The sequence below is a fragment of the Hipposideros armiger genome, unplaced genomic scaffold (assembly GCF_001890085.2).
Source record: "Hipposideros armiger isolate ML-2016 unplaced genomic scaffold, ASM189008v1 scaffold_163, whole genome shotgun sequence".
Lineage (NCBI taxonomy): Eukaryota > Metazoa > Chordata > Mammalia > Chiroptera > Hipposideridae > Hipposideros > Hipposideros armiger.
The window spans coordinates 1,336,808-1,359,023 of record NW_017731513.1 but is presented as its reverse complement, the minus strand read 5'-3'; the positions used below and the strand labels follow the sequence as shown (position 1 = coordinate 1,359,023).

General features: G+C 44.8%; 1 protein-coding gene across 1 annotated transcript in view; it reads left to right on the top strand.

The window, feature by feature from the left end:
- CNGB3 (cyclic nucleotide gated channel subunit beta 3) overlaps nt 1–22,216 on the top strand; it is a 114,385-nt gene that overhangs the window by 45,107 nt on the left and 47,062 nt on the right. The window contains exons 5-10 of the mRNA XM_019651621.1: nt 8,593–8,747; nt 10,042–10,191; nt 10,993–11,201; nt 16,640–16,690; nt 19,225–19,311; nt 21,743–21,807. Coding sequence (XP_019507166.1) covers nt 8,593–8,747; nt 10,042–10,191; nt 10,993–11,201; nt 16,640–16,690; nt 19,225–19,311; nt 21,743–21,807 — 717 coding nt within the window. The remainder of the gene's footprint in view (nt 1–8,592; nt 8,748–10,041; nt 10,192–10,992; nt 11,202–16,639; nt 16,691–19,224; nt 19,312–21,742; nt 21,808–22,216) is intronic.

The window sequence follows — 22,216 nt, the reverse complement described above, 5'->3', positions numbered from 1 at the left end:
CCACGGCAAAGCAAGGACAGGGCCTGTGTAGGGGTTGCCAGCGGGGAGCAGAGGAAAGTCACCCTCCCTAGAAGTCCGAGGTCTTGCTTTCTTAGCTCTCATGTCTGGTTGTGTCACATGCCAGCCTAATGATTTTTAGTTATAAGATTTTTTTCCACCTCTGGACGCTCTTAGGATTTTTGTCTTTAATCGTGTCTTTAATCTTGGTGTTCTGAGATTTATATCAGCATTAGGCCTGGGTTTCCTTTCCTTCATCTCACTTGCATGTGGTGACCTTTTTGAATCTGACAATGTGTGCATGTCCTCAGCTCTGGAAAAGGGTTTCTCTGTCATTTCTCTGACTAATCTATATTCTTTTGTTCCTCCGTTCTCTCCTTTGGGAAGTTATGTAACATGTTAGAACTTCTAGATTTATCCTTCACACCTTCTTACCTCGTCTTGCACACTGTTGCACTAGTCTTTCTGGGCTACTTTCTGGGAGAATCCTTCAACTCACTAATTCTCTTCATTTTCATCCATCCTGCAGTTTAGCTAGTTTCATATCTAATCGTTCTGAATTATCCTCATATAGTGGCAATGAAAAGCAGACCGACTTTTAGTCCATTTGTAGTTGCTTTTTAAAATTCCCTACGGACAATACACCCCTCTACTGCCTGCCCCTGGGGAAGCTCAGTCCCACCGAACCCCCTCTCACGCACCTCCTCACCCCACCCCACCCCACCCCACCATGCGGGAAGCCTTTGCTGTCGATCCCGTCCTATGTCCTGTGTTCCTCGTACAGTGGTTGTGGGGAAGAAAGAAGTACTGCCGTGGGGGGGGGGGCCCACACCTCATCGTCCGGGCATGGAGCCCCCCTCCTTCCGGTTTGCATCCCCCGGGGGCACCGTTCTGCCTCTCCGGGCCCAGGCCATCTCACGGCCCATCCTGGAGGCAGCTCCTCTTCCCTCAGTCAGGGCAGGTTTGCTGAGGAAGAAGGCAGCCTCTCTCAGGACTCGGACTCTCGTTCCCATGTCTGCTCCCTCATGGCTGGCCGTGGCCCCTGCGGGCCCCTTGAACCCATCCCCTCCAAAGGCGGACCACGGCCAGAACGCCTCTCCGTTTGCAACGAACATCTCCTGGGAGTGTTGTGGGCCATGGTTTTCTTTACTAAAAATAGCAACAACGGCTCTGCTCTGAGCTCGTCACAGTTTGTGAGAATTAAATGAGGTAACATGAACCCATGCTCCTTTTGTCTTAAAGAAACTTCTCAAATTTCCTGTTTTCCAGCTCACAATTTCCTGCTTTCCAGCACTGTAGATTTTTAAAAATTATCTCTTCTGTCATTTCAAGAGATTTATGACATTCAGCCAATTATCTTGATCCAGTTTTTCATCTGCTTCTTAAAATAGCTTTACCCCTTTTTTCTAGGCATGCATGCATTCTATAATAGTCTGCTCAGGCTGCCGTAACAAAATGCCACAGACCAGGGGGCTTAAACAATGGAAATCTATTCCTCACAGTTCTGGAGGCTGGAAGTTCAGATTGAAGTGCCGTCAGGGTTGGTTTCTGGTGAGACCTCCCTTCCTGGCTCTCGATGGCTGCCTTCTTGCTGTGGCCTCACGTGGCCTTCCTTCAATGAGGGGTGGGAGAGAGGGAGAGAGAGAGAGAGAGAGAGAGAGAGAGAGGGAGAGAGAGATGGGGAGAGAGAGGGAGGGGGAGGGGAGGGGGAGATATGGGGGAGAGAGCGCCGTCTGGTGTTCCTCACTCTTCTTACAAGGACACTGATCCTATCAGGTCAGGGCCTCGCCCTTATCACCCATGTGACCTTCATTACCCTCCTAAAGGCCCAGCTGCAGCCACTCTGGGGCTCAGGGCATCAGCTATGGATGTTGGGGGGGTGGAATGCAGTCCATTGCACGTTCTGATACATCGGGTTTTACATAAGAAAACAATTTACTCAAAAGAAGCTAATAAGTAAGCACAAATGTAAGGGCATATATATTGGGTTGCCAGAAAAGTCCTGAAGCATTTTTGCAACAAAAACCGTAGAAAAAATACATCATGACTTTTCCGACAACCCAATAAAATGAAAGCAAGGAAGATTAAAGGACCTTCAAAGAAAATGTGTATCGTGTTATCTTTCCTCACGCAAAGGACTTGAGCAGTAAATCTCTGTTGAATAAATGCACCTCAGAACTTCAAGACCCCAGTTTTCAGGAACATCTGCGAACACCTTTGACTTTTTCAGGCTGCCACTACATAGAACAAAAAATGATGAAAACATCGTTGTTGCTTACTTTACTCTCAACAAATGCCTGAAATCGTTAAGGAATTTAAGGTGTATATTGAAATGAGATGCGTTAATATTATGACTGTTTTATGTTGATATTGATATATGCACCTGTTCTCTTTCCAGGTACGGTAAGATTATGTGTGTTGGTGTGTGTGCATATATGTGTGCATATATGTGGATATAAAGTTATAATCAGTCGCAGTATTTTTATAGCTGTTTTGTTACTTTAGTCTTAAAATAGTTGTTTAACTTTTAACAAAGTTATACACCACTACATGTATGGGCCATTAAGTGTGATTCACTAATAATAAAAATTAAACACCGTGGACAGCCACCAGCACTTACGGGTTCACAGAAGAGAAGACCCAGCTCTGGAGCCCTGAGTGCAGCGTGTTCCAGGCAACCAAGGGTAGCGTAGGGTAGGAAACCATGCTCCGTACTGTGCATATGTGCGTGGCCACATACACAAACCAACGTGTGCAAACAGTCCGCGTGCACAAGTGGAATGTGATAAGCGACTCAGAATCCTCACAGCAGTTAGCGGTGAGTGTGAGGAGAGAGCACAGGCAGACCGGGTTGAGTTGCATCCATCCGGTCCCAGATTTGCTTAGAATGTGGAAGTTGTGTGGCAGACCACCACAAAATCAGAATTTTGTAATAATTTCAAGTATTTTCAATCAGAAATTTACTCTTACAAAAATTTTCACTTATTCAAAGCAGGCTTCTTCAAGTTAATTTTTGAGGACAGTTGTCTGAATTTATCATTAATTATTGTGAAAACACAACAAAAGATAAAAGACCTGCTCCTCTCTTCCCCCGAAACTCCTCAAAGTGGAATATAATATTCTTTGCATTATTCCTGTCTGTCATTCAACAAGACTGAAATAGCAGGTTTTCAGGGACTTTGATCAACTGGAGTTTTTTAATAAGTTACGTCATTGAAAAATGAATGTAATTCTTAGTTAAGCATTAAGAGGAATCTACCAAAGTTTGCAAAAGCCAAAGTTTATTCAAGAAGATTTATTAAAGGAAATAAATACCACTTTTAATTGAGTTTGGGAAAGAATGGAAATTCAAAATAGTATATAGAGAACAAAGGCAGATTCTACATACTTTTTTATAAAATGCTTGTTAAGACAAATGGGGAGAAAATGACAAAGGTTTATGACATTAGGCATTTCTCCAACCAATTTTCTTAGACTGAAGTTTTACTTGCTAGAATTAAAATCGTCCTCTCGTCCCCGTCCTGGTGGTGTGTGCAGTGCAAGACACCACCGCCTTCCTTCTTCAAACTCTTAGCTTTCCTGGGATTGTGACATTTTCTCTCTGAGAGCCACCTCTGTAATTGCCATTTCTCAGATCCTTTTCTTACGCTACTCCTTGAATGTCAGCAAACTGCAAGGTTTGACCTCCCCGTCTTTCCTTGCCCTGTGCAGGCTCTTACCAGTTGTCTGACCGGCTGTGTCACCCCCCTCTGCTCTCAGCAGGCGACCCCTGGTTCCACATCTCCAGCGCGGCCCCCCATCCTGCCTGCCAGACACACACTCCCCAACTGTCTGCGGTACTGAATGCGCTGGTCTTCATTCACACGTCAGGTGTAACATATGCTGATGGAATGTATTTACGACTTATGCCGCCCCATGAGTGGCCCCTGTGCTATCACCGTTATCCACCTGCTAACTCTGTAAAACCGTTTCCTCGAGCCGCCCTAACAAATTACCACAAACTAAGTGGCTTAAAACAGCAGCCATTTTTCCTCTCACAGTTCTGGAGGCCAGAAGCCTGAGACCAAGGTGTCAGCAAGGTTGCGCCTCCTGAAAGCCCAAAGGAGGGCCTGCTCCAGCCTCCCCACCCCCGCCCTCAACCCCAGCTGCTGCTGGTGGCCAGCTGGCCTTGGCGCTTGTGGCTTGTGGCTGCCTCGCCACTGCCTGCCTCTGTTGTCACATGGCACCTCCCTGTGTGTCCCCTGTCTTCACTCCCCTGCCTCCCTGTAAGGACCCCAGTCATTCGGTTAAGGACCCACCCTACTGCAGGGCGACCTCATCTTAAATTAAGTAGCTACATCAGCAAAGCCCTTTTCCAAATCATGTCACACTCTCAGTTGCAGACATGAATTTTGGCAGAACTCTGACCAAATTTGAGATTGTCTGCTGTTCCATTAACCCCCATGTTTTAACTCGACTCCCTCCCTCCCATACTTCCTCCTTGCCACAACTAATTATCTTCTTTCTGTTTACAATTGTTTTTTCTGAAACATAACTAATAATGCCCCTCTTTTGCTGAGAACTCTGCTGTGATTCCCCAGCGATCTCAACTGACCTTTTAAAGTCAAATTAGAAGCGATTTGGGTCCTACATGAAAATGTTTGCACCTTCGTGTGCTCCACAAGGCAGCAACGAACACACCTTTTCCCAGGCTGTTCGCTTCTCCTGAGGCATTTTCCCTTCACGTGATCCGAGTGCTGCTCACCCTTCAGGTTCCACTCAAACATCGCCCCCGCGTGAACTCAGCCTGCCCAACCCCCATCAGATCCCTCACCCTCTGTGGGCACTAACACACAGTCCCAGACCAGGGAACCTGCGTCGCCCGCTGTCCAGACGCTTCCTAACAGCTTCGGAAGCAGCAGCTCCCAGAGCCACGTGTTCTGTGTGGACTTGTCCTGCAGACCGCCATTCCTGAGCACACCCATGGACAGGCTCCTTCCCAGCCCGTCACTGGCACTCTCCCTCTTCACCAAAGGGAGACTGCCATGAGCCCACCCCAGTGTCGTCATGCTCTGTCACCCCAGAGTGAGACACCTCTGCGTCCCCAAACACAGGACCGCGGTCAATTGCATCATTTTTTTCTATGCCTGCCCCTCTAATAGAATTACAGCAGTATTCCTCACGTAGGAGAAATACTACTATAATTGTACTGTTTTCCATCAACTTGTTTTTAAATGAGTTTTCTTTGTACCCTTATCAAAAAAAGGAATAAATATCATTCTAACAATAATTCTTTATTTTTTCATAGGTACATAAACAAATTTTAAATGCCTCATCCATCTCAATAAGAGATGAGCATCCAATCAGACTTTCCTTTCTATGTTTATCAAAATTTTTAAAATACGAGTATGTTTACTGTTTACCAAATATTTCATCAAGAAATTATGATAAATATTTTAAAATATATAATTAATAGTATGAAGAAGGAATACCAAATAAGCTCAAACAAAGCATTGTTATGTAAGACACATCCACTGGTTTCCTCTTTTACCCCCATTCAATTTTTTGTTTATCTCATGAAATATGTTCCTTCATCTCTATTTGCCTTTTTCTTCCATTCAGTCACAAAATTACCTAAAGAAAAATACATCCCTAGCTTCTTTGTATATAGGCAGGGGAGAAGATAGGCAAAGATTACTCCAGAAAAGCAGCTGGAAACAAGGAAAAGACAAAACAGTTTGATATAAATGCTCAGCTAAAACAAAAAAAGGAAATGTCTACTAGTTGAAATACAGCTATGTATTTGAAATGCTGGCATGCTTTCTAATACAATTTTCAGCATTTTAACCAAGAGTTAAGGTAGATTTGCACAATACAAACTGGTGTGGTTAAGTGGTAATTATATGGTCAATTAGATCTTTTAGATAATTCCAGGGGGAAAAAAACCACTCAGGTCTTAGGGCTCGAATTAGACATTTTGACAGTTTGAATATCTGACTTTACAGATAATGATCCACCAACCTTCAACTTCACTTTTTATAGATTTTTTTTCAATGCATTGAGGCACATCAAATAAGGTCAAACAAAAGGTGAGAAGAAGTGGGTTTATTTAGTCAATAAGAGCTTATTAAAAACCTACCATGTCCTAGCTCTTGTGGAGTATAAAGAAAACTTACAGGTTTTGACCTTGAGAACCTCAGTCTGTGATGATGTCACCTTCATACATCTCTTCAAACACCACATAACCACTGATGACACCAACATCTTGTCATCAGAGCGGTGTTTCTGAGTGCCTTGTGGTCATCACAGGCAAGGTCCTGTCACATCAGGTCCCTCAGGCACCTGGAACTGAACATATATGTACAAAAAAACTCGTTTTTCCCCACACCCACTGCATGCATACATGTCCTTTCTGAACTCCTGTTTCTGTTAATGTCATCTTCGTGAATCTAGTCTCTTGTAATAGAAATTTAGGAGTTATTCCTGATTCCTTATTTGGACTAGTCCAAAAGATCCAGAAAGTTCAAATCCTTTGATGCCTACAGATGCATACTTCTTTAGCCCTTTCTTTTCCCTTCTCAGCTCTATCCAAACCATTCTCTTCTTTCTTTGCCCCCTGTGTTGACGCTGTTCCTCTTCAGCTGTACCACCATCGCCGCTTCTCCAGCCCGGCTCACACGGGCTCCATTAGCCTAGTTATGTCCAGACTCCTGAGTGGGTCATGTAGGAGCCATCCTAACCTGGCCCACTCACCTTTCCCCCTAGCCAGCACACACCCCCGTGCGCGCAGTGTCCCAGCCACACCCAACGCTTGCTGACACGTCATGCTCTCCCACTTCTTGGAGCGTATTGTGCTCAGGCCTGAAAGTCCCTTCCCTTCCTCTGCCACAGGCCCCCTAACCCTGTCAGACTTGGGTGCTATCTCTGGGAAGCCTCTCCTCGATGCCCAGGCCAAGTTCCCTGTGAGCACAGCACTGTGTTCTTCCTTACTTACGTACAGCCTGGCCTCTCAGGAAGCGATGAGCATCCACAGGGCTAGTCCCTGTCCAGCTCGCCTTCGTATTTCCGGTGCGTACAGTAGAAGCTCAGTAACCGGTAATAAATTAGTGAATAAACTTCTAGGCATGCTAAGATACTAAGAAGAAATCTGTGAAATGATACACATCACAATGCATCTTAATCATAAGACAAAAAAGTGTTTCTGGTTGGGGGCATATTGCACGCCCCCCCCCCATTTCTGTGCTGTTCAAGTTGTACAGATTTTCTTCCACTGCAGCTCAGTCTTCACCGTTCTAGAGAAGACCAATAAAGGTCTTAGTGGGACGCCTTTGAAGAATCTTGATGCTCAGGCAGGACTTTGGACATTTGAAAGAGGTATAAATTATCCTGTGATAATAAGGGAAGAAAGAAAGGTACCAGTGGTCTGGGACCCTGTAAGCAAGTACAGAGATGCTGTGTGTGCCTAGGGGGGCACTGGGCACCAGTGCAGAGGGGCTCATCCGAGATGCTGCTTAAATAGAACCCACAGGCACCCAGGCCCCATGGGAGCCCCTTAGGTCCCACCCAGTTCACAGAGCGACGGAAGGGGCAGGCACGGGTGTGAGGAGGGGCGGGTGGATAGAACGTGAGGACCTCAGAAAGGAGGCAGTCAGTGAGAGCTCTGAGGAAGACCGTGTGAACGCTCAGCTCTATATGAAGTGTACTGCGGTACGTCTAATACCCTGCGTGGGTCTGCTTGTCCGTTAGAAGGGAGGTTCATTAACGCACACTAGATACCTGAGTTTTCTATTGCTGTGTAGCAAATTATCACAAACTTAGTGACTAAAACAACACGCATTGAATAGCTCACAGCTCCGCAGATCAAAAGGCCGGTGGGCCTGGCTGGCTTCCCTGCTTAAGGTCGTCCACAGCCGAAACCCAGGTGTGGGCCAGGCCTGGCTGGGCTCCTACCTGGAGGCACTGAGAAGAAACTCCTTCCAAGCCCGTTCAAATCACTGGCAGAATGCAGTTCCTTGGGGCTGTAGGACTCCATGCCCGTGTCCCTGCCATCAGCTGGCAACTCTGGAGGCCTCATGCAGTTCTTATCAGGGACCCCTTTCTCAAAAGTCAGAAATACAGAATTCCTTCCACATAAAAACCTCCTGTGCTTCAAACCTCTGACTTTCTGCTCGGAGGCCAACTGGAGAAACTGCTTTTAAAGAGATGCTCACCTTTATAATCCTGCCTTCAAGTCAGCTAAGCCATATGACACAAACTAATTCCAGCTGTAAAACCCACCGCCTTCATGTCCCCAGGATTATGCAGGACGTTACATCCAGGGCCATCTTAGAATTCTGCCTACCGAGCCAGCTAAAACTTTTTTCTCTTATAATGATATTATTTAGTGGCCAAATCACGGCCATCAGGATCCAGTGTGGTCAGGAACGGCCATTCGCGCCCACTGCGGGTTATGCCTCTGGCACGCCGCAGGACACCAGCACCGTCTCCATCAGCTTAATGCTTGGGTTGTCCTCCTCAGCCTGCGAAAGGAGCGGTCAATCTTGAGCAGACGGCGGAGATGGAAAGACTAAATCCCTAGATAGACTTCGTCTCTATCGCCATTGTTTCCTCTTTCAGTCCAAAAAGCAAAGCACGTGGAGCCCCTGTGATAAGTGCGCACGCCGACGCCCAGCTGCACGGCCTGGTGAGACGGATGCGGCAGAGGACAGCCCTGTACAGGCGGCGGCTGATGGAAGGAGACCCGGCCTCCCCCGAGGCCAGCCCCCCAGCCGGTAAGCGCGGCGCTGCACAGTGCTCGGAGGAGGGAAGTTCGGAGGGGACGTGCGCTTCGTAAATGTCTTGGTTTGGGTTCCCCAAAAGCAGACCCAGAGACAGTGACTTAGGTTCGAATGGTTGATACTGAACGTGAGAGCCGGCAAGAGCGAGACAGACAGGAGCTGAGACAGAGAGGCGGCATGAATGAGCCGGTCGCTGCCGTGGCCCCGCCCGGCTGGACCCTGCTCAGAATCTGGGGGAGCATGCAGCTGGGGAGCGGCCCACCTGTGCTGCCTTTCGCTGGGTGAGGGGTGCTGCTGGGCGCGTGGCCACACCTGGCACTGTGGGCAGGCCGGCTGGGAAGAGACCCTCGGGCGGGGCCTCCCCGGAGCCCGGAGCCCACCGTGTCCGCGCAGGCTAACAGGCCCGCGGTAGCGCGTGTTCTTGTGCGTAGTGATGACGGATACCCGTAGTGTACAGAGCACTTTAGAAATACAGGGTCGCTACCTGAGGGCAAACAGAGCAGAGGACACCAGCATCTGATCCCATGAGGGGACGGACCGTTGTCAGCCTCCCTAATAATTACAGAAATGGGCTCATCAAAGCTAGCGAGTACACGAAAGGAGAGCACAGAAGTGACGCACACCGCAATCACATCTGTCACATGTTTATATATGTGCAAACGAATATGGAAGAAGGCTAGTTTAATACCAGTTAAATAAAAGTCCAGCTTATTTACACAGGCTGGAGTTGGGGGTTTCCTCAGAATTCTGTATAAGGGAAGTTGGATTTTCAAAATAAACTATGTATTATATAAGATTTTCTTTTTAAAGAGGAGGCCAAAATAAAGCAGTCGTCATAGTTTGATAACATTATGGTGGAAAGAACAGTTTGGGCTTTATTTATCTATAACTGGAAGGATCTGTGCAAGACTAAAGAAGCATGGAGTGGAAGCTGTGGACGAGCGTCCATTTGTAACGTTTCATTTCCGTGTAAATCCAAAGCACTGACTTTGTTTATGCTCCAAGATATGTGAGAATCAAGCTCATATTTAAAATATCCCATTTGTAACGCTTTCGGCATAACTTGTGAGTGTACTTTACACCTGCTGTTTATTTCTAAGCCCCAGCGTTTTCATTACCTGGGTATTTTCAGAAATGTCACGATTTTAAATGTCATAAAATGCCTCATCTGCCTGTATTGACAGGGGAAGATTCTGGAATGCTCTGACTTCCAGAAATCCAAGCTCATTGCTCATTAAGCTAACTTAACCTATTAAAAACATTTTCATCTTTTTTTTCCCCCACAAAGCAAAGCCCACAACCATATCACCCACACGAGAAAAAAATGCTCAGCCAAAAGAAGATGACTGTCACATGTTGTGCTGTAAACTCGAGAACACGCCTCTGACAGACTACCTCAAGCGAATCAGACTTCCAAGAAGCATAGATGCATACACAGGTACGTCAGAGGTGGACCGTCCCCGTGGGAGGACTGATGGTCTCTGTCCTCCCCAGCCCACGTGCTGACTATCGAGCAAGCGGCATTCAAACCGTATTAAACTACGTTAAGTACACAGCGGGTCATCTGCCCCTCTCTGATGAAGACAAGAGATAAAATATTCCTGCCTGCTTTTAAAGGGCAGTGCAGGGTCTGTCCTGCCCCTAATTACCTTTGAAAATAACCCCCCAGAGCTCTCAGCATCATGGACGCTGACACCCCTCTCCCAAAAAATCACCATGCAGTGTCATCTCCTCCCGTGGCTTCATGTTGTTAGTTATCCTCGTTGAACAAGCCCCCTCTGCGGCCTCCCGTGGGCGGGGGAAGCACGGTGGGAAGGGCTATGGGCGGCCTTCCTGGGCTGACTGCCCTCCCCACTTGAGCCTGCCCTTCAGGGGAGGTGTGGCCTCTGGGCCCCCTACCCTGAAGCTGCTGCTGCGTTCCCCTGGGCACACCAGACTTCTCTGGGTGTCCCCTGCCTGACTCTCACAGTGCAGTACCTGAAGGCACGGCCTCAGTGACCACTTCCCTGTGAGGCAGGACGACATGCTCCAACGTCAGAAGAGCTCATCAGCTCTCTGAACAGCCCTTGGAAAGCCAGGGCCCCCGCTCTACAGGTGGAATTGTGCTGTTGAATAGAGCCTCTCACAGCAAATGGTTTCTCTCCGGAGGACGTCACCCCAGCTCTGCCTGCCAACCTGAGCAGAATTATTTCAGTGCTTGTCACATGCCCCACGGTCACCCCAGCTGCTCTCTTTCCAGATCAGTTCTATTTCCTGTGGCTCTTGCTTGTCGCCATTGCCTACAACTGGAACTGCTGGCTTATCCCGCTGCGTCTCGTCTTTCCGTATCAAACACCGGACAGCACACGCTACTGGCTTGTAACAGACATCGTGTGTGATGCCATCTACCTGTGCGACATGCTGGTCATCCAGCCCAGGCTGCAGTTTATAAGAGGAGGAGACGTGATAGTGAGTGGGGCTGGGGGAGGCAGGGACTGGCGAGGGGCGTCGGATTGGCCACAGCGAGTAAATTCACAGCACGACCGCCTCTGCACGCGTGGGTCTTTCACCACCGACACCACCCGTATAATAGCTATTGTGACAGCCATGAGCGCTCACTGTGCACTGGGGACCACATGTCTCCCTGCATCTTAGCGTCCTCTTAAAAATAGGGTAACAGTAGCACCTTCATCACGTTGCTGGGAAGACTACCAGGACCCATGTGTGTGAAGCGCCTGGAGCTGTAAGGGGCTTGAGTGCATGTGAGAGGGTAGCTCTCAGCATCATCCTGGTTAGTGTAGTGACAGCGCTCACTTAGTCCTTTCGTCATACTGTGGGGAAGATATTATTAGCCCCACTTGCAGATGAGGAAACAGGTGTGGAGAGGGAGGTGAGTCAGCGAGGACACGAAGCTAGAAGGTAGCCTGCAGAGGACCGCGCCCAGGCCTTACCTCCAAACCCACGCTCGTCACACCTGTGCCATACTGGTTCCAGTTGGCGAGTTTCTCAGAATTTCATAGTACTCGATGATACAAAGATAATGCCAGTGTGAAATGTCAAAACCATACACATAGTTTGCCTAAGTGATATAAGAAAATGTGCCAAAAGAAATACTATATCTCCCTGGTAACCAAGCCTCCGATAGTTAGGCAGCTGCTTCCTGCCACGTTACAAGCTGCCACTCACCTCAGTCCTCTTTGAATGAGGCAGGTGTTGCTTCATTCATCAGCGCCTGCCGTAGGAGACCACCCGGTGTGGGGAAGCAGCAGCTAGGACTGTAGGACAGACCGTGTCCTGCTTGTCACTGAGCAGCCAGCAGTGAGCTCAGCACTGCGCACAGTGCCGACACCAAGTCCCCGGCTTTAGACTGGACGCTTTGGGAAAACCTAACTTAAAAGAAACAAAAAGCTGCGTGACCCTTTTCAACAGCGCAGTTACTGCTCTGTCAATAGTGTCTGCTAGCCAGGTGCCCATCCAGAAACAGAAGAACATGTTTTCCCAGCCACAGCCCCCATCTCACGCACAGCCTCTGCCATCGGCCCTTCCCCAGCTCCCCTTCTCACTGATGTCCACTGTCATGCCCTCATCACAGTCCCCGTGACGGAGGCTCAGAGCAGGTCCTCCAGCGTCACAGTAGGAATAGCTGAGTGACCGAGGCGATGGCACCTTGGGCTCATGTGTTTTTGGAGAGGAGAGGTCGGTTCCTTAACCTCCTGAGTATTCATTCTCTTTAGAGTCTCCAGATGATCTTAGATTATCAAAACGCTGAAAGGAGTAGTTTTGTTATTTTTTTAAATATTATTTGCTGGGGAATGCCTCCTGTATTTGAAATCTTCCCTAGAAAGAAATTCTAAAGGCCAGAGCTGACGCTGTAGCAAAAATCTCTTGACCATATTTCTTCTGCAGACATGAGCTTTAGTTAGGTCACCCCCGCTGTCCCCAGAACGCATTGGCAGCTTGACGAATGATGATGACGGTGGACAAATAAGAAGAAAACAACACACAAAAACGGGTGCTAATTTCAACCTCCATTAAATGCACAGGGGGGAGAAAATCAATGTTTGACAGATGGAAAATGACAAAATCAGTAAGGGGAGACTTTTATTTTCAATTTTCTGAGAGGCCTTTGCACACGATGGAGTACTAACACCGAGAAAAATCACCAATGAAAGCACACGCAACGGGCCCGATTTAAAATGCATTATTACAAGCTACAAATATAGAACAAGAACTAATTGCCTTGTTTATTCAAAAGAAGTGTAATGGTTTCTTTAATTTAGAGCAAGTAGTTTCAGCCTCTGAAATTTTATTACATTCTGGTAAGAAGACCATGCAAGTTGAGTACTCAACCTAGAGGTCTCACTACCTGTAACTACCTGCCACCTTTGGTGCACACCGCGCAAATGTTCATTCATTTGTTCATTCGTTATTTCATTGAACAAACAGTTATTTAGTACCCACAGTTGCCAGGTATTCCAGGGCTGGAGGGTGGGAATACTAATTTCCCAAGACCTTGAGAAAAGGCAGAAAAGTACCAGACACAGATGGAGATGCTAAAGGCCACAACAGAGGAAGTCGGAAGGGGCTGCGAGTTTCCCACAGCAGTATGTGCAATGTCTTCCGAAAATGGTGCATCACAGAGAGCAGAATAGTAATTGCAGACCAACAAGAATGTCTTGTCTGTAATTCCCATTACAGACAACAGAAATAGAGCAGGAATGACAGTGGGGATTATTTAGATATAAGACTCTCACACCCACACACTTTGCCAAAGCTGCCCATCACAGGGATCTGTGGAAACGCTCAGTGCCACCTTCCTGACAGTGTCATTCAGACCTGCCATCACGGTCAGCTGCTCTGGGCACTTCGTCGTCTCAGGAACTGTTTGTAAACTGGCCTCAAGAAGATTAACCACTCTGCTCTCGGCGCTCCGTATACTTTACCGGTAATTGTTAAGTAACAGGCAAGCTGATCATGCGGTAGTAGAAACAAACAGACCAGGGTCACATTCCTCCTCTGAAATGTAATCGCAGCATTAGTTGAAGAAACTAAATTTACCCTTTTGTTGAATACTATCTTTTCCTCCATAAATGGGAATGGCAGTACCCGCCTCGTAAACCTGTTGGTGAAGATGCAGTAAGACAGTGTGCCCACCCAGGCCAGGGCCTGGCATCTGATGGTGCTCAGGAAGCTGCTAATGAATCAAACGAGGACACGTCCACACACTGACTGCGCCCTCCTGTCTCCTGTTGGTGCCTGGAGTTCTTTCTTACCTGAGAAGCTTCCTGAGAAGAGGGACAGTAGCCAATGCGTTCCCTCTGTGTCCTGGAGCTCAGAGCGTGTACTCAAGGATGTAGGGAGGGGTGGATGAACAGAAACCTCGGTTCAAGGATTTTCTTTCCTTGAATAATCTGCATTGTAGGTGTTTTAGATGATATGGTTATTTTTGCGACACTTCTATCTGTTCATAGTGAAATTATGTGACGTTTATACGAATTGTTTATCAGAAGAGGTAAATAAGTAAATATAACAATGCCTGGGTAGAGATTCTTCAAAAACTATCTCTTGGAAAAGTTTGTAGGTGCAATTAGCATATCTTTCCCAAAGTAAGCTTCCCCTGAGAAATGTTGCCTGCATACTGATGAGGCCTAAAAGATACAGAATTCCAAAGGAAAGGGACTTGAGTCGCTAGACGGTCTTTTCATTGAATCCACCAAGTTTAGTTTCATTACACTTATTCAGTGTAGGATCAGACAGCCCTGAAAGGAAAGGGATAAATGTGCTAAAAACATTCTTCCAGATTGCGGGAAGGGGGGGCGGAGGAGGCAAGGGGGGGGGGGACATTTTAACTTAGTAGCACTGGAAATGTATCTGTCTGTCCCATTTAAGCTTTGAAGAAGCTGACTGAGTTTATTCAAGTTGCTCCATGGTTGAACTTAAACTTCCATGTGTGTCTACCTGTGGCTCAGTAAGCCCTTCTGTTTCACAATAAAAGTCATAAAATGAGCACTCCATATATGTTCAGATATCTGTCTGTAAAACTTAGTATGTGTGCATGGGTAAATGTTATAGCCAAAAAGCAGGGAGCAGGAAATGGGAGGCTAACCAAAAAGGTCAGCTAACGCCCTTAACATCGCTAGGCGGTAGTTTGAAAACCTCTGAACTTGGCCGGTCTGCATGATCAGGGTTAGAAGATGCCACGTCCACGTGTCCCAGGCACCATCCTGTGTCAGCTGATTCATAGCACACAGACGATTCCTCCCTGCCCTTTCCTGGACTAGAGAAAGCAAGCCCTGCCTCAGCATTACTACTGTTAGGCCTGACTGTCAGCAAATGCTTCCCCTTTCGTCTGCCATCAGCATGCAAGTGACTCTGTGTGAGGCCAGTGTGGTAGGAGCTGGAGCACAGGCATGGTCCCTACCCACCCTGGGTCGCTCAAAGGCCAGAAAAATGGGGGCTTTTGTGATGTAAGTCCAACAGAAGTGAGCCCTGGGGCTGTAAGAGGCAGAGCAAACCACAGAGAGGGAGGGGAGGGGAGGTCCCAGTCCTGACAGAGGAATTTCAGTTATCTCACCTCCCCGCTGAAAGGGAAAAGTGTGTCCGGAGCCCTGGGAGCAGTGTGGGCACTTGGTGTTTGAGGAAGGGCTACACAGGTGGGTGTGGGTGCTCAGGAGGCAACTAAGGCAGACAGAGGAGCCTGTGCACCACGAAGGGGGGCTGCGTTTTGTCCTTAACGTCCTGCGGACTCGTACGCTTGGACATGAATGAGGACTGTTAAATGATCTGATGTTGAGAGATGTCTGGCTGTGATTATAGAATGAACCAGGAGGCTGACGGCCGGGAGACCAGGGCCAGAAGGGGAGGGTGTGGCCCAGGCTCACCGAGCAGTAAGGACGGGCTCGCCTTCAGGACCTCGATGGAAGCTGGAAGAGTGGGCTTGAGGGGAGCAGAGAATGGGAGGAACTCAGGCTTGGGTAGGCTCCGTGTGACATGAGCATAAATGCTAAGTGGGGGCAGCTCTTGTACGAGCCAGCAGCTCAGACAGTGGCATTCGATGGAGGTCGAGGTTTGGTAGCATCAACATACATGGTGCCCTTTGAAACTGTGAAAGTGGATGAAATTTCCCAGCAAGAAAGTATTAAGGGACTAGCAGAGAGAGCTGAACCCTGGGGAATATTGACGTTAAATGGCCGGTCCCAGAATTTAAGGACACTAAAAAGATGGAACTGCAGAAGTGAAGTAAACCAAGAGTGGCATTCAATTCTCTAGAAAGAGAAAGTTTCAAGGACATAATTATCCCCCAAAAATGTCAAATGCTTCAAAAAGTTTTAATCATCTCTTCATTCCTTTACCTATTCATCTACTCAACAAATATTTTTGGGGCTCCTAGTATATTCTAGCAACTAGATACAGTTGCTGAACAAAATCAACACTATCCTGAGATAGATTACCATTTAGTGGAATCAACTGATTTCAAATAAATGAACCCAGAAATATATGTGTGATTTCAAAACATGGCGAGTGCCGTAAAGAATGCTAAGGACTGTGAAGGGTTCCCTGGGTGGCTTTCACACTTCCGGCCTCACTGGAATGAGAGGAGTAAGCAAAAGTCATATTGCACCAAATTGCCACAGGTTGAGGGATAAACATGAGGGGAGGATGTGGAGTCAAGTGATGAAGTCAGCTTTGTCAAGAAGCTTCAGTGTAATGAAAGAGGGCAGAAACAAAGAAAAACACCAAGTCAGGTTTATAGCTTATTTTTGTTTTAAGATATTAGAGGACAGAGCATATTTATAGGCTGAAGTTGGAAGGAATCAGTAGAAAAAAAATAGTTAGAAATATTATTAAAGTGAGAAAATAATTGATGAAATTGGGTAAAATTAATATGAAATATAAATATATTTCAGGTGGATTCACATGAGCTGATGAGGCACTATAGGAGTTCTATAAAATTTCAGGTAGGTGCCTTATGATCTGGAAATTGTTCAAACAATCCATTGCCAATTAGATTCTACCAAAAAAGCTACTTTCTTTCAGAATCATAGCCTTTGTAATCAAGTTTAAACAGATGAAGTTTTATTAGACAAAGGCAAGCCTGAGGTTTTGCTTCTCAGGAGTTACAGGACACACTTGCTTATATGAGCAAGTGTGCAAGTCAACACGTGGGTCTTTATTAGGCGGAAAAAATGTCCGTGCCCACGCTGATTCTGATTTAAACGTCAGTGAAGGAAGATGGGGTGTGCCTTGTCTTGTCCACACAGAATGCTAGCCTCCGATTCACGTAGCATGATGACGTAAAAGCCAAGAAAATTGCTTCTACTCCTGTTTCTTTCTTGTTCATATAAGCAAAATAAAAAAATAGAAAAGAACCATTATTTAAATGACATGGCATCTTCCTTTCCTCAAATACCAATATAACTATGTTTTTTCACCGATAATTATTTACAACCAAGTATTATCTTTTATTTGTAACTCTTAAAAAACAGGCAGAGTTTTGGGACTTATCCAAGGTCACCCAACCTGTAAGAACAACAGGTTTCAAGGGCAACACTTTAGTGGCCTCAAATTTTGTTTACAAATCTGTGTCTAGCTAGCAAATTGTCCCTATTGACGATCTGTGGTGTTAAAATCCCTTTCAATTTGTTTTCCCCTCCAACTAATTTTCTTTGTAAAAAATATCCACATACCCAGACATATTCATAGAACACCTACATTGCTTGAATGAACTCTACAAAGAGGACCAATATCCTTTGTAAGTGCGACAAGCTTATTCCAAACTCTTAGTCATTGTCTTAAATTTCAGGGTAAATTAAATCATGTATTTAATTTGAGTTTATAAATATACGATTTTACATGTATTTAACTGTGGTCACTCCTCCTTTTGAATTCCCTTCGGACATCCTGCCTGTGTTACGTCACTGTGTTAGCTATTTTTAGGCTTGACTATTCCACTATTAGAATGCTAATTTCTGGTGGACAGAAATTGTGCCTTCCTCCTGTTTCAACCACCATGCTTTGCAAAGCGCCTTGTACAGAGCATGGTGTTGGTCAGCACTCACTCAATTCCGTTTTCTACAACTCACTGAGAAATGAATCCTCTGTCTTCACGCTAATGTGTTAGTTACCATCAAACACAACTAATGACAGTCTGCACAGAGAAGGCAAGTGAGCAGTTGAGCAGTTGTGTAGACAGCAAGGAAAAAGATCGCCGTGCTGACATGTTAGTCTTCATACAGTTATTTTACAGGTTAAAACACAAGATCATTATGATTTGAGCCAGAAAGCTCTGGTGCTGGAACAGCTCTAGATAAGACTGGTCAGCCTTGCATGCCTGCTCTAGTTTGTCAGACGTTACCTTAGTAACCGTTCTGTCCACCCCTCAACTTGTGTCAGGCTCAGTATCTGTGGGGAAAAAAATCAGTGGGGTTGATAGTATGATGTCATTTCTAAACCAGTACTTTTAGTAAGTACTTTGTTTGTAATAGCCAATCTAGATCATTCAAACCAAAAGTTCTACTGCTTTTCAATAGTACGAGGCTATTGTGAAATTCTGGTACACAGTTAATTACCTCAACTCTTCATTTCAGATGTATGGCCTTACAGAAAGCTTTTAACTGCTCCTAATTGTCTTAAATCAATTAAATGTTTTTTAATATACCCTATCTTTCAATACCATGGAAAAATTAATGAAAATGAGTACTTATCTTACATAAAAGAATTTTTATTGTTGTTTTTGCAGTCAGGAGAGTATGCAAGTATGATACTATGATTTCACAATTGCCAGAGTAATAGAAAGCCAGACTAATTTAAATATATGACAAATTCAAAAATATATATTTTTAGCTATAACAGTGCTTGTAACACCTTCTGCCATCGGAGCTGCTGATTACTCGTAAATAGGCCTGATTTTTTTGCTTTCCTCTCAGCCTGCAGTCACTGATAGACACTTTCTCAGTGTGCTGTTAGCAGTATGATCTGAAATAGACAGCAGTAGGAAGAATGAACGAGTCTAGATGAACCACCAGCAAGATAATCAGTCCCGGACCCCGGGGAATTGGCCGAAACATAAAAATACATCACTGCAATGAATGTGCTATAGTGTCAAATAAAATCAAGAATAGACTTGATTTTTAGTCCAAGAGCCCCATGTCTAAAACACTATTAGAATGTATTTTAACATTAGCAGCCAGGCCATCTTTGAAATATATGTGACAGCGCAACAAAGATCCCAAAAAATGCTGTGCCTCCGGAGCAATCAGAGGCATGAAGGTGCAAATGGAACACACTGGAAGAAGGCAGCAGAATAGCATTCTCATTTTCATGAAGCTAATATGCCTTCCAGTGGCACCATGCCTGTGTAACTGAAGGCAGTTTTATATGAAGCAGCAGAGACTCCGTGGTGACGGGTCAGCTTTGACATACATTGTACCAATGAGTCCACATGCAGAAAGCACGTGCGCACAGCATAACTATGACTCTGCTCTTCCAACAGCTGGACGTCGCATCAGTAATGCCGTTTGATGTTTTCTACTTCTTCTTTGGATTTAATCCAATATTTAGGACAAATAGGATATTAAAGGTAAGATAACTATATTGTTCATCTTAATAGTCATTTCTTCTTATAATAATGGAAATCTTAAACTGATTTAAAATATCCTAAAAGTATAATACTCTTAATTTTCCCAAACCATCCTCCATTTTTCTCCCCTATCAATGCTATGAATTTTAAAATTCAATGCAGGAAAAAAAATCATTGTTCCTACTGGTGGAAGTCGCCCTTGGTTGTTTTTATTCTATATCTCATAACAGAAGTTTTTATAATCTAAGATAGGAGCGCTTTGGCAATTATAAATACAACTATAATTACAAATGAATTTTATAATTTTATTATTTTCTATTTGTCCTTTTTTATTAACCAGTCACTGAATGCCTAGAATTCTGGCTGCAAAAGGAGAAAGTTAGATTAGATGGCCTCTAGTTTGTCTTACTCATATAAAATTGTATAATTCTAGAAAAAATGCAAACATATTTTTGCATAATAAAATTATTTAACTTGGATACAACTCAAACGTCCATCAGCAGGGAACTAGTTAAATAAATTGTGGTATAGCTATATGATAGAATACAGTTTGCAATACAAAAAAATGCATAAAGAGGAAGTTTTCTATGAACTGGTATGAAAAGACCGCCAAGATAAATTACTGAGTTGAAAAACAAGCTAGTTACAGAGCAGTTAAGAGAGCAATGGGTAACTTTTGTATAACAGAAAGGGGAAAATACTCCACTTTTCTATATTTACATAAATAGTGGAAGGCTACAAAAAAATCTAATAAAAATGGTTAACCGAGGCGGGGACGAGAGGCAGGAGGGAAAATCTGGAGGGTATAGGCAGGAGATGGAGCAAGACTTGAAGGTATGCGTTTGCTGTTGTTTTTCAACTATGCGACCATGGAATGTGAGTCTAGACTGGGGCAGAATGTAACATTTCAAGCGCTTAGTGGGACGGCCGTCGAATTTCTAGTCTCACGTCCAAGTGTCAGGCAGCCCCAGCTCAGAGATTATGAACTTTCAGAAAGACGCAGGTTCCTGTGGATTTGGGATTTTGTCTGGCATTATCCTAAAAGCTTAAAAATTGCCAACTTTTCACACCCCATCTCTGAATCCCTAGGGAGTCCAAAATCCATCTATATTCAGTAGGTTTTTGTAAACAACATATGACCCTGAAAGTCAATATTGGTCTTTTCATAGCCTCACTGCCCCATAGTCCGCATTTCACATAGCAGTAATTTCACATAGAAGTAAGTACCCAAGTCTCTGGGGAAAGTAGCATTTATCCATTTCCAAGTTATATATGAGAAAAGAGTAAGAATATAGATTTTCTCTTTAGTGAACACTTAAGCTAAAATTTAAAACATGCCTTGGTGCAAATTTCTATTAAGAGCACAATAAACAAGTTACCAGAAATTGAAATTATCTAAATCCGAATGTTTGAAGGACTTTCCCAACTCAGGAATTCTGGAAAGACAACCATTTGTATATATTTCTAGTTAGAATCATTACTATTAAATCTGTTTTTTTAATTCCGAATGTCCTATTACAGTCATAACTGCATTGGATGAAATTTTGAACTAAATAATCTTTGAACTAAATCATCTCTAGTAGTCCCTCCTAGCTGTTAGATCCTGTGAGTCTCAGCACATTAAATAATTAGATACATTAAGTCATGTGCTCATGGAACCCCTTTAGGAGGCCTGTCCGCTTATTGTCTCCGTTTCACAGACGAGGAAACCAAGGTCGCACAGTTAGTAACTGGCAAAGGTGTCTGAGGTTCCGTGCTCTTACCCTTGTGCTCTACTGCCCAGAGTTACAAAAAGAGGCGGTGCGGAAGGCACGCGTGTCGGGACTGGGAGCTGAGATAGGAGACGCAAGCAGGAAAAACCTGGAGGGAAGTAGCAGCTCCGTTTGGACTAGATGTATATAAACTCATTATCCTTTCGAACAATGTCACAAATTGCTAACCAATGCTCGTATGTACTGGACTTTAAATCTTGTTGAAATAAATACGCATTTAATGCTACTTCCTTAAAAGTAATGCTAGCATAGATCTATGGGGCTCAGCACCTATTGATGACTTCAGTGTATTATGTTATACTTTCCCTATTTTCTTATTTCTGGGGGAGTGTGCTTTTTACTATTGTAAAAGAGAGTTCTACTATATGCTTTAAAAAGAAAAAGGAAAGAAATGCTTTTAAGCTTGATTTTCAGTAAACATTATAAACGAGACTCACTAGACGGTAGAAATAAAATACCACAGGAAGCTCTGGAAGTTGGGCACCACACTCACAGGGACTGCCTAGAAGGAAATACTGCTAAACACCTAGTTGTTTTATAGACATGTGAATGGAATATTTTCAGTAACAAATAAAATCTATTGCATATAGTTTTATTTCGATAGACATCTTTAAGACTAACACACTTTGGGATTTTTTTTTCGTTTGTTTTCTGCATAGTACACTTCATTTTTTGAGTTTAATCATCGCCTAGAGTCTCTGATGGACAAGGCGTATGTCTACAGGTAACTACTACTCCTTCTGCTTCGGGTGGGAGAGAGAACAGCGAGTGGGGGCAGCATTTCACACAGGAAGAGCGCACCTCCCTGCAGAAGAGAAGCGGGGAGTCTCATATTTTAGGCTGCCTAAAATGTAAGGCTATGTTCAAAAACAGACTTGAATATTTTGAAGCGAGATAAGAGTATGAAAATCATATTTGCTTTTAGAAGAAGACAGGACTAAAAAGGCCAAATTACATCTTCTGTCAGGACAGGCGCAGATACACATGCCTTGTCACAAGCTGAATTGCCGTCTCTCTCATGACAATTCATCATACCCCGAATTTCATTCATTTGCTGTGCTGCACCTTACGTGCACAGAGACCCCTAGTCACAGTTAATCGTAGCGTAAAGCCCCCTGAGCTTGTCCGAGACA